Raw genomic sequence first — 13,474 nt, forward strand, 5'->3', positions numbered from 1 at the left:
CAGCCCACAGCTGGTTCCAAGAACATTTCCTCTTTCACCTGTTCCTGGAACAGTTCTCCAAGTAATTGGCAGAAAAACAGAATGTGCAATTCAGACCAGATTAACCTAGTAAGAAGGATGGACGTTCGAGAGTATTACTGGACTTTGTGGGAGAAGGCACTTTGGCAAACGTTACCCGTGTGATTTTTGCAGCTCCTGTCTCCACAGGCGTTTGTTCAGGGTGATGACTTTTGAGACGGGAGCTTCATAGCTTAGAAGGCCGAGCTTGAGGATGCTCCATGCGTACCAATGGCCCACTGTGCAGACCCTTCTGGAAGAGAAGCAGCATCCCTGGGGCAAGTGGGGCCCCTCCCTTGCTGCTTTCTGCAGGCCAGCCAAGGGCGGGGACTGGGGTGGAAGAAAGCAGGTGGATCAAGGGAATGGATAGACAGATACTTTTGTGTGAAGGTATGGGTACCCCTGGGAAGAGAGAGGGAAAGATTAGGGACAGATATTTAAGCAGCTACTGGATGAAGTCAGGAGGAAAATAATATTTAAAAGAGATGTTTAAGAAGTTTAATCAGGTAATACATGTGGTGTAGACCCTTCCTCAGTCAGTTCAGGCCATTAGCAAAGATCTACTTTGCTCTTTAATAACCAGGACTGCTCAGACAGCCAGGGCACATTCTGAGTACAACACAAAAGGCATGCAACGATGGCAAAGTTGCCCCTGCTTCTCGAATTGTTACCCTGCTTTTGTCACTGCAACTAGTGGTAAAACTCACTTCTTACTTAGAAGAAACTTTTGTTTGGTGGTATTTGCTTTGCTCCACAAGGCCTTGCATTTGAACATCTTCTATGGCCATTACAGAAGCTGTAATCTAGTTTACTCATCTGTGGGGGGGGAGGGAATGTTCTCAGGTATGCAAACACTAGAAGAACTCAATTAACATAAACAAGGTACTAAATCGATGATGTGCCCCCCTTGAACTACATATAGTAGGTGCTCAATAATTTCCTAGAAGCAGTAGGATGAAGGAAGCATTGAAGCGGAGGGTGAAGGAGGTACACAAAACAAGGAGGGACTAAGGTTTTAGATATTTTATATTATTTGAACATTTCATAGCTAATATGTGCTGCTTTCATAATTTAAGAAAAAGGAAAGCCCATGATGAATGAAAACAAAATTTATCATCTTCCAAGTTTTACTATAGGAAATAATCAAAATGTACTTACAGAGTAATGGTGAAAATGGCACAGTAAGGACCTCTGAAAGTTCATTCCTTCATAAAAAAGCAAGGAAAAAACTTGCAAAAATTGTGAGAACCAATTTCTTCAGAAATCTGGAAATTAACCAAAGACTTACAGAACCCCAGAGAGTGTTTAGTTAAGAAAAACAGGGGAAATCTCAGTAAGAACAATGAGCTTTGTAGCATTTTAACTTACCCTAGACCCACTTCCTGCTCAGCATCAGCCTAGGAAAATAACAGCCTGCATTCCGGGTACTGGAGGGAACAGAACGAACCTCCTTTCCAAAGAATCGTCATTATCTGACCTGTTTGGTCAAGGGAGTGACCTCACTTGAACTCGCTCAGTGCTGAAAGCCTCTGAAGGAGAAGAAACGGTGTGTGTCAAATGTTTTGACATCATGGCTGCTTGAGACAATGGTGCGATTTTCAACAACAAAAATTAGACATGCAAATAAATAGGAAGGTACGAGCTATAGGAAAAAAACCCAATTTATAGAAACTGTCCCTTAAGAAACCCACATGTTGGATTCACTAGATAAAGCCTGAATCAACTATTTTTAAAGTAGTCAAAAAACTAAGGGAAACAGTGTCTAAAGAACTAAAGGAAAATATGAGAATGATGTCTAACCAAATAGGGAATATCAGTAAAGAAATCATAAAAAGGAATCAAATAGAAACTCTGGAGTTGAAAAGTACAATAACTGAAATTAAAATTTCACTAGAAGGGGCTCAACAGCAGATCTGGGCGGGCAGAAGAAAGAATTCATGAATTCACTACCGGGTTCGGTGGCTCATGCCTATGCTGCTAGCACTCTGGGAGGCCAAGGCAGATGGATCCTTTGAGCTCAGGAGTTCGAGACCAGCCTGAGCAAGAGCGAGACCCCTGTCTCTACTAAAAATAGAAAGAAATTAATTGGCCAACTAAAAATATATAGAAAAAATTAGCCGGGCATGGTGGCACATGCCTGTAGTCCCAGCTACTTCAGGAGGCTGAGGCAGGAAGATCGCTTGAGCCCAGGAGTTTGAGGTTGCTGTGAAGTAGGCTGATGCCACAGCACTCTAGCTTGGGCAACAGAGGGAAACTGTCTCAAAAAAAAAAAAAAAGGAAGAATTCATGAATTCAAAAATAGGTCAATTGATATTATCTGATCTGAGGAAAACAAAGAAAAAAGAATGAAGAAAAAAACCAGAGCCTCTCAGAGACCTGTAGGACATTATCAAACATACCAAACACATACATAATGGGAGCCCCACAATGAGACGTGAGAAAGAGGATAGAAATAATTTTGAAAGAAATAATGCCTAAAAACTTCCAAATTTGATGAAACACATTAATCTACACATCCAAGAAGCTTCATGAATTCCAAATAAAATAAATTCAAAGAGATCCACACCTAGACACAGTATGAGCAAACTGTCAAAATCACAAAATAGGGAATCTTGAAAGTCACAAGAGAGAAGCAACTTGTCACCTACAATGTGGAGAAAAGTGTCACAGTTCCTTGATAGGTGAAACATAAGAGTTACCATAGGACCCAGAAATTTCATTTGTGAGTATATATCCAAGAATTTATAACTTTTGTTGATATAAAAAAATGTACATGAATGCATGAATGCTTATAGTAGTATTATTTATAATAGTCAAAAAGTGGAAACTACCCGAATGTCCACCAACTACATGCATTAAAAAATGTTGTACATCCATACAATAGAATATTATTCAGCCATAAAAAGGAATAAAGTACTGATACATGCTATAACATGGATGAGTATTGAAAACATTATGCTAAGTAAAAGAAAGTAGACACAAAAAGCCACATGTTCTGATTAAATTTATGTGAAATGTTCAAAACATGTAAATCCATAGAAACAAAGCATAGATTTGCAATTACCAGAGGGTGGGAGGAGGAATATGTAGAGTGACTTCTAAAAGGTATGGGGTTTCTTTTTGGGGTGATGAAAATATTCTGAAATTGGATACAAGTGATGATTGTACAACCTTATGAATAAACTAAAAACCATTGAATTTTGCAATTTAAAGTGATGAATTTTATGGTATTTGAATTATAACTGAGTAAGAAATAAGTTAAACAAAATGTAACTACATTAGAATAGTGTTCTCAAGCTTTTTGTTCCCAGGAACCCTTTATAATAACTCTTGAAATTATTGATGGCACCAATAAGATTTTAGTTATATAGGTTAGAGCTACCAATATTAACTCTATTTGCAATTAAAACTGAGAACTTAAAAATATATTAAATTACTAACTTATTTTATCACAAAATAAACCCATTAAATATTAACAAAAATTACACTTTCCAAAAAAAATTAGGAAGAAAAAACCCATTGTTTTACATTTTTGCAAATCTCTTTTAGTGTCTGACCTAATAGAAGACAGCTGGATTCTCAGATTCAGTCTGTTGTAATATGGTTTTTTGGTTGAAGTATATGAAAAAAATCCAGCTTTACATAAACATGTAGTTGGATAAGGGAGGAGCATTCTAATAGCCTTTTCAGATAATTGTGGATATTCCTTTTGGATCTCCAAAACTCATTAGGTGGTAATTTCTGAAAGGCTAGTTGTAATATGGAATCTTAAACCACATCAATGGACTTTTTATACTCTATTAGTTTAAAATGTACTTTGAATGAATCTGTTACCCATGAATGATTTTGAGACATCATGAAGTGGTCATTTGGAAAACTTTAGTTCAGAGTGATACAGATCCTCCAAATGGTGATACATGCCATTATACACTATCAAAATCATTTTTGCTAGAATCACCACCCATCTCATCAAAAAAAAAAAGTCTGTAGGTATTGGGAAGTTGTCACACTTACAGTGATTGATAAAAGGTTTCCAAAAATACTAATTTTCTTTTGAAAGTTCAAATTTTATCATTGGCAACAAATATTGTCCTTAGTGAAGTTTTTTGTTTACAAAGTAACAGGCTCACTTCGTTTGTATTTTAACCTCTTACAATTTATTTATTTTAGCTTTTTGTTTTGATATCATTATAGTGTTATAGCAAGTTGCAAATATAGTACAGAGAGATCTGGTGTACCCTTCACCCAGTTTCCCCCAATGGCTACATTATACATAATTATAGTACAATATCAAAACAAAGAAACTGACAATGATACAAGGTGTGTATATAGTTCTGTGTCTTTTTATCACATATGTAGATTTATGTAACCATAGTCATAATCAAGATACAGAACTTTTCCATAACTACAAAAAATCTCTCTTATGTTACTCCTTTGTCATTACACCCATCCCTCTCTCCTCACCATCCTGACCCCTGGTAAACACTGATCTCTTTTTCCATCTATATAATTTTTTTATTCATAGGATGTTATGTAAATGCAATCATGAAGTAGGCACCCTTTTGAGTTTGGCTTTTTTATTCGCTATAATGCCTTTGAGATCCATTCAAGTTGTTGCATGTTTCAATAGTTTGTTCCTTTTTATTGCTGGAGAGTATTTCATGGTGTGGATGTTCCACAGTTTGTTTAACCATTCGCCTAAGACATTTTATTTATTTCTAGGTTTTGGCTATTACATTTTGGTATCTTAATTTGCATTTCCCTAAAATATGCTTTTTATGTGTCTATTGTTTCATTCATTTTTGAGAAAATGTTTACTAAATACTGACATCTGACCAAGAAACCATAGTTTGTCAGTGTTCTTCCAAGTAGAACTGGTGTTTCATGACAACATGGCTCATTCAGCTCACATCTTAATTACACAAGTGCTTTGCCTTGAGATAACTATCTACTTCAGGAAGGAACATAACTGATTTATGAGTACTTTCCATTTCATCATGCAGAATATTAACAAGGCAAGTGCTCAAGGGTGGAGATTTGATAAGATTGATAGTGTTTACTATGCCCTCAAAGACATTCTTCGGTGAAACTGATATTTTGTTTGTTTTGAATAAACTTTATTTTTAAAAATGGTTTTAGATATATAGAAAAATCATAAAGATAATGTAGAGAGTTACCATATATCCACATCCATTTGTTGGTTTTTCACTGCTACCAGATATTGATGAAGAATGAAATGACTACTAGTAGAATTTGTAGCCACTGTCTTAATTCATGCCATAGCACTAGCAGTTTTACCCACCATTACTTTTACACTATCAGTGCCAATGTCAACCCAGTGACATTCTCAGAAGACAAATAGTATCTTAATATTGCTAGGAAAATAATGTTGAGTCCAGGGTCCCCTGAAAGAGTCTTGAATACCTGCAGGGATCCAGGGACTACTGCTGCGTTAGAAGAATACAAATACTTCTTATATGTTGTCATCAAATACAATAGAAAGGTGGATCAATCATGGAGAGAGACAAAAGAAGGAGGAAGAAGGGAAGGGAGGAGAGAGATCTCATCTAGAAAACCTAACGATCCCATTATTCTCCTCATTTCTTTGCCTCCTGATCCTGGACACAACACTTTTGCTGGAAACCTCTGAATGATGTGCTAGGTCATTGCTGTGAACTACAAGTGCCCAACATTGCCTCAACACCCCTTGGTACATACAAAACTTGGTACATGGCATTGTGGATGGGGTATGTGCCTGCTTGTCCCCTTCACTGTATCTCAATCAAGGTTGACTGAACCAGGCATGAAAACCTGGTTAGCGGAAGCAAATCACAGTTTGGGCTGAAGCAATCAAGCTCTCCAAACTTCATGACATTTGGTCATGGATGGAGTCAATGCATTAATTCAAAGGGGTGATAGGGGTTGGATTTAGAAAGCTGATTTGTAAGGTGCCCTCTCAGGCAATGCTGGTTTGCCTGAGACTTTCCTGGTTTTAGCACTGAAAGTCCTGTATCCTGGGAACGCCCTCAGTCCCAGGCAAACTGGGTGGTCAGTCATCCTCCGAGGGCGCCATTGTGGAGCAGCCACATTCATCCATGCAGAAATAGACAAGGGAAGCAGACACATGTAAGCAGAGGTGTGAGATTATGGAGCCAAACCTGGAGTCAGTGAGAGCACCTACCTTGATTCCTGATGATTTTCTGTTCCTTAATCTACCCACCCATTCATCCCTCTATTGGACCAAAGCTTACTGAGCATTCATCTTGTGCCAGGTGATTACGTAGGGACAGGGATAGCATTGAGGCCTACGTATACTTCTCAGTCTTAGATTTTCTAAGACACCTGAAACTCTGCCAACAAATTCCATTTTTTATTTAATGAAACCAACCCATCCCTAAAATACTTGCCTGTTAAAATGATGGAAGGGATGGGAAAGAGGGCAGAAGGAGGGTACTTCAGCTTAAAAATTCTACAACACTTTGAATCAGCGCATAAAGGACTCCCTTGTTTATGGCCCATGTCAACCTGTATCTCCCTGTGGGGTCCAGTTTGGGAAGAGTGGCATCCATGGATATTAATGGCTGGTAACAGGAGGATTAAGCAGCCACTTTTAGACCTATGCTGGGAATGAGGAAAGTTCCAGTGCTGTTCTAAGGGTTCTCCAATGAATTCTGGATATGTCCACTGGACCAATGGCTTTCAAACACTTTTAATCTTGACGCAAAGAAAAGCATACAGCAAATGTGGTAGATACCACCACTCTGCAGCAATTAAAAGGAATGGACCAGATACATAGATAGTGTCCTTTTAATTTGTGTCATTTTATGTAAATTATAAAAAATTCCCCCAAAGTAAGATACATTTTGCAAGAACGCACATATAACAAAAAAGACAACACGTTAAACATATTATAATGGCTGTCTCTAGGGTACAGGGAGGTGAATGGAAGTGGAGGAAGTAAAATAAGGGAAAGAACTTGTGCTGACCAGTGTGAAGACATGCAAAGAACTAATTAGTATAATCCAGATTTTTTTAAAGTGCATTTTACCTAGCAATCCAGTACACACATAAATATGTTTAGCTGTAACAAATGTCGCACTAATTATTATTTATCTTCATTATGTTCAATATTCTCTAGTTTTGTCCTATTTGAATTTTTTAAAAAATGTTGGTTGCAACCCACTAACTTGATTTCATATCTTCCTAATATGATAAGGACTCATAGTTGGAAAACTCTGCACCACACGTCAGTGCAAAGAGCCATGTCTTCAGTAACAGATCATCCAGTGGTTCTAAATTTGTTTGGCAAAGACTCCAAAATGAATTAAGTACAGAAGTGTTTGCAGGGAGTAAAAACATTTTCCCCTCTTCCATTGTACATAGATATATTTTGGATTCATTTCTATTCCTGATTGAAGTTTAGAACTACAGAGTGGTGGGCAAAATCATGACCCCCCAAAGACATCCACATCCTAATCCCTGGAATTTACGAATTTATTATCTGATATGGCAAAGGAGAAGTAAGTTTGCAGGTGAAATTAAGATTGTTAATCAGCTGATCTTAAAATAGGGAGATTACTTTAGATTATCTAGTTGGGCCCAATGGGTCATAAGGGCCCTTGAAAAAGGAAGATGGAAGTAGAGGAGATCAGAGTGATGCAAGTGAGCAGGACTCCACTTACCTTTGCCAGCTTGGAGGATGCAGGGAGAAGGTCACCAGCCAAGGAAGGTGGCAGCCTCTAGAAGAAAAGCAAGGGAGTGGATCCTACCTGGTACTTGCAGAAAGGAATGTAGCACAATGACCTAATTCTAGTCTAGCGAGATTCATGTCAGACTTTGGCCTACAGAACAATAAGATAATGATTTTGTGTGTTTAAGCCACTAAAATTTTGTAGTAATTTGTTACAGCAGCAAATGTAAAATATATGCATACAGTTTATTTGTTAGTTCATTTAAAAATGTTGGATCTTGGTACAAAACTGGTAACTACAAATCCCATAATTCTTCACTCTGAGGAAGGAGCTCTAAGCTTCAGACAAGTTATTACAAATGCAAGCAGAGTTGCTTGGCAACAAAAAAATAAACAGTTTTGGAAGCAGTCAGTTCAAGATTGGAATCACCAACGTCCTCTTCTTGTTCAGTCTTTTGGTATATATTTCTGCTTTTTCTTTCTTTTTAAAAAAATTCGGAGTGTTTGAAAAGATCAAAATCATCATTCATGATAATTTTCCCAAATATGGGAATTCACTGGATGGTAAAAATAGGAGAAACAATGGCTCTCAGAGAGTCTCCTGAATAGAGGTAATATCTAAATCAGCAATTTTTATTAGTAACATCTCTTGGGTTATGGATCCATTTGAAACTCTTAGAAAAAATGTACATATGTACTTACACAGTTTTGCATTTTTTTTTTACTAACCTCGCTAACATTTATAGACCCAAGTTATAAGCAGTGGGTCTAAATGGATGTTTTCATGATGCTGTATTTGATTTTAGTGAGGGATAAATTTCTTAGGAAACACTCATGTGACAGAGCATAATTAGCACACTAGAAACTATGTCTTTATTTTGCTTCACTGTGAGAAACTAGATTTTCTTCGAAGGGCTTGTGCTTTTTGTTTTTGTCATCAGTAGGATCTAACTCCACTACTACTTCGCTGGGCAAGAATGTGGGCTCTTAAATTCTATAACTGTGAACACTGTGGTAGTGACTTTGTCAGCCACACGGCTCTGAAGTATCACCTTCGACTAAAGCATCTTGGAAAAGTTCACTGTGAAGAATGTGGCCAGGAAGTCCTGAGGGAAAAGCTTGAAGACCACAGTAAGGTACAAGTGGGTGAAAGGGGGTGAAACTTTTGACTCCTCTCCACTTTCTAAGGCACTCATGTTCTAAAACACTCATGCCTTGTGTTTGCTGGTTTTGGTTTTTCATTCATTTCATGCAGCTCTCTTAATAGAAAACTAACAATTAAATAAAACAAAACCCGTGACCATAGATGAAGTGGTGAGGAGCAGTGGTTAATGCGGGTGTCTCATTCTCCTCGGCTGAACGGTGCCCATCTCGTGGGCTACAGTGAAGGACACTTAGCTCAATGCCCCGGGCCTGAGTGTTACACCCAGGGCAGCTACAGATATTGCCACTGTGATTCCAAAGTGCTTTGTATAGTGATAGGATTCTCATAATCCCAGCATTTATTGTTTCCAAAGTGACCTTAGAGGTAATGTACTGCCCTCCTTCTTTCTCCCCATTTTACAAGAGGGAAGAAAAATTCAGGTTAAATGATTTGCCCAAGGTCATGCAAAAAGCAACAGCATCAGAGAAAGAACTAGGATCTCATTCGTCTGATTTTATTAAACAAAATCCAGTGCTTTTTAAAGTTATATCTTTTTTTCAGCACTGATTGTGTTTCTTATGGTTTATTGTTTTATTAATTTAGAGTGGTTTTTCATCTATAACAGAAGAACTAATGACTTTGCTATGTTTGAGAACTTCATAGGATGAATTGAACATTTACTGTGTCCATGAATGGGAACATTTAGTGAGAAGCCAAATGCAGACCAGCAGATCTTTCAAATAGCACTTTTAAGTCCTTGTTAAGTATATACTTTTTCTCAGTCTGTGCATGACAGGTCAATTGTGGAGACACACAACCTAAACTGGGAAAATCTAGAAGACAGGAGTATAAAACATGTGGCTACAAAAATATCAAAAACTCACAGGATGTGTTCTGAGTACTTTGGAACAGTCCACAGTCAGGAGATTCCTGAAATACAAGAGCATCACTTCATAGCCAATAAAAGAGGTAAAACAAATGCCTGGAGCTTTCCTTTTGTGGATGTTCTTACGACGTAGAAACTGTATTTTGGTTTTCCTTTAGTGCAAGGCATTATGGGTTGTTTCTAGGAACAGGAAATAGAAAAAGAAGATGATGGTACCAGGATGTGACTCAAGACTTGGGATGAAAGGAGTGGAGGATAATCCTGCAGGGCCACATTTAAGGAGGAAGTTGGGAAACTGAGGCATTGTTCAAGAGACAACCCCATCAGAAGCACAATTCTAGGGACTTCCAGTCGGAAGTGAGAGTGAATCCAGGTGAAAATCAGGTGGGTGGGCCACTCATATTCAGGAGACCCAGTTATTCATATCCTAACCTCAGGTACTGGAGGAGGTTGCAGGCAGGACTCCAGTCCCAAAGAAAAGGAGGGAGCAAGACAGAAATGCAGGTAGGCTTGGTCATGGGGGGAGACTGGGTGACACTTAGGGGCAGATCTTATGGCAGAAGCCAACTTGGTATGGCAGAAACTGAAGGCAGAACACAAGTTGGTATGGCAGAAACCAAACCACGACCTGGCCAAGTTGGAAAGTACAGTAAGGTAGGAAGAGCATCTATTCTGAGACGGGCCTGGGGGACTCCAGGCCTTAATGTGTTGGGTAAAGAAGACTCTGGGTTTGGATTTTCATAAATTCCTCAAATCATGCAAGGACTGCTTGAATTTGGAGAGAATTCTGTCACCATATGTTTGAGGCTGATTGCCTCAGGACTTGGAGTGGGCTGGAGAAGCTAACAAGGCTGGTAGGAGGAATAGGAGTGTGGGCACCCACATCTGAGAATTTGGGAGAAGGCAGAGATAGGAGGAAAAATAGGTAAGATTGAAATTGAGCCTGGACTCTGGGACAGAAATCTGAAAAAAGGATTGTGAAATAGTAGATTTGGCCTAAGTACGTAGTTGTCATTATTTATTGGGCTGCTTAAGGATTTTGCAGATAATTTGCACATACATATACTTAAGACACTCTTCGAAAGGTTGACATAAATGACTTCAGTTGGGAGTCAGCTGGGCAGGCCAAGGAGGAGACTACACCAGCCTTTCTGAAGAAGGCTCCATAGGCAACCTTTGGTTCATAACTGTCCCCAAATATTTTTGACAAGTCCTGAGGTTCCTGCCCTTGCAGACACTCCTTTAGATGAAGGCATTGACTCCTTAAGGTAATATTTACAAACGCATATAAACATATTTAACCAGGAAGAATACTTTTGTGAATTATGAATACTACAAATTGCCTTATCTTATTAGTTCATTATTATTTTAAAAGCAGATCTCTGAGGCATAATTTTTTTTTTAATTAGGAGCAAGAAAGAAGAGTCCAGAACAGTGGCTTCCAGATTTCCCTGGCAGGAATCCTTTAATTATATCATACATTCCATCCCTTGCAACTTCTACTTTAAAAGAGTTAGTTATGATATGTTTAGAGTGTAATTTATTCATTAGTAAGAATTCTATTCTTAATCCCATCTTCCCATCCCCAGTTTCTGTGTGCCAAACTCCTTTGCCCTGGCTTGTTCATATTAATTTGGTCTGGGTGAAATAGATGATCCTGAGCCAGGAGCAATACATTTATAGTACAACAAAATATAGTACCACGGAAGATAGAGAAGTAAGCTATATTTTTAAGGCCTGCCCATGTCAAAAATAACCAGAAAACTAAGATGTTAATATTGTACCTTTTGCTCCCATATTGATTGTCCTTTGCTCTCAAGTTTATCCTCTCTAAACTAACTGGTGGTTGACCATTTAGGAAAGTCTGTCGATAAATTAAAATTGTTTTCAGGGATACATAATTGATTGTAAATAAAAATGATGTCACTGACAAAGGATTAATTCCACTTCAGTTAAATTGTCCCTAAAAAGAGTAATATACCAATTAGTTATCATGTCTCAAGCAAAAGAATCAAAAAGGATTAAAAAACACCCCAAATCTGTTAATTTAGCATAATTGATGAAATTAAACAAGGGGCTGTGCATCTCCTAAGTTTTGATATACAGTTTCTTGTTACTGTGAAGTCTAAGTATGTTGATTTCCGTTATGATTTCTTCTTTGACCCAAGAGTTATCTGAAAGTATGTGGTTTAATTTAATTTCGAAAATATGAGATATTTTTAGTTATTTTGTTACTGATTTGTCATTTAATTACATGGTAGTCAGAGAATTTAATCTGTGTGATAGTCATCCTCTGACACTTGTTGAGGTTTTTTTTTTCTTTCATTTTGAACTAAGGAACAGGAAGTAACTTGTTGAGTTTTATCTACAGCTAAATATATATTCAAGTTTTGTAAATGTTCCATGGGTGAGATCCAGATAAAAGCTCATTCCCAGAGAGGATTAGCATTTTCTTCTGCAAGGCACTTGGCCCCTTTACTAGCCTGAGCCTACTCTAAAATTAATTCTCAATGATAATATGAATTTGTTCTATAAACCCAAATGAGGGCCACTTTGTCATTTCTTTTTTTTTTTTGAGACAGAGTCTCACTCTGTTTTATTTTTTTTTGAGACAGAGTCTCGCTTTGTTGTCCAGGCTAGAGTGAGTGCCGTGGCATCAGCCTAGCTCACAGCAACCTCAAACTCCTGGGCTCAAGTGATCCTCCTGCCTCAGCCTCCCAAGTAGCTGGGACTACAGGCATGTGTCACCATGCCCGGCTAATTTTTTCTGTATATATTAGTTGCCCAATTAATTTCTTTGTATTTATAGTAGAGACGGGGTCTCGCTCTTGCTCAGGCTGCTTTCGAACTCCTGACCTTGAGCAATCCGCCTGCCTCGGCCTCCCAGAGAGCTAGGATTATAGGCGTGAGCCACCGCGCCCGTCCTCACTTTGTCATTTCAGATCACCAGGGATTATTCTTTTTTCAATCGACCCAGTGCGAAGGTTATGGAGTTTCTTTGCTGTCATCCCTCTTTGGGCTCCTTCATTCATCCTTTCACTGACCATTTGGCCTTTGAGGCCTTGGCTTTAGGTGGGCATCTCCCTCGAGCCCCTGGGTGTGGGTGGCCTGAGGCCTGAGTGGCTGACAGACGGAGTTAGGAGACCTGGGGTTGCAAACACAGAGGCAGCCGGTGCCCTTACCGTCTCTTCATGTCCTGCTTTCACCTGGTGCTCAGCTTCTGGGGACTTCCTTTACTTTCTTGTAGCTCAAATGAATTTAAAAGATCTCTCAAAAGTATTCATCTAGTTTTGTTGTTTTCCTGTGGATGTTTGTTGAGCGTGTCTCGTCCATAAAATTCTTATAAAGCATTTAGAAAGGCTGCCAGGTTCTCAGATTCACGACCTTCCCAGAAACGAAGGTGTCACAGGCCCCCAGGATCTGGGACCACTGGTATTGAGCAGGGTTACTCACTTCTTGTCTGTGACCCACAGGAGACATTTTTAATACAGCCACACAGTACACACGTGTGCATGTGAAACAACAAATTCACAGCGTCTTAATATTGTTACTGTGCCTGATGAATTTTGGCATTTTTCTATTATATTCCTTTTCTTTATTAAAAAAATGGATTGCGGCCGATTAAATCTTTTATGATTCTTTGTGGTCCCTGAAAAATGCTGATCTAGAGCCTGAACCACCGCCTCTCCACACATAG

The 13,474-nt window shown here is 38.6% G+C and overlaps 1 protein-coding gene across 2 annotated transcripts in view; it reads left to right on the forward strand.

The window, feature by feature from the left end:
* Positions 1 to 4,819: 4,819 nt before the first annotated feature.
* LOC105876132 (2'-5'-oligoadenylate synthase 1-like) overlaps positions 4,820 to 13,474 on the forward strand; it is a 34,437-nt gene continuing 25,782 nt past the window's right edge. The window contains exons 1-3 of one of the 2 annotated variants that reach the window (XM_076008204.1): positions 4,820 to 8,358; positions 8,689 to 8,883; positions 9,674 to 9,860. In XM_076008204.1, coding sequence (XP_075864319.1) covers positions 8,725 to 8,883; positions 9,674 to 9,860 — 346 coding nt within the window. In that variant the 5' untranslated portion in view covers positions 4,820 to 8,358; positions 8,689 to 8,724. The remainder of the gene's footprint in view (positions 8,359 to 8,688; positions 8,884 to 9,673; positions 9,861 to 13,474) is intronic. The other variant, XM_076008205.1, reaches the window with a different exon arrangement.

The sequence above is a fragment of the Microcebus murinus genome, chromosome 11 (genome assembly GCF_040939455.1).
Source record: "Microcebus murinus isolate Inina chromosome 11, M.murinus_Inina_mat1.0, whole genome shotgun sequence".
Lineage (NCBI taxonomy): Eukaryota > Metazoa > Chordata > Mammalia > Primates > Cheirogaleidae > Microcebus > Microcebus murinus.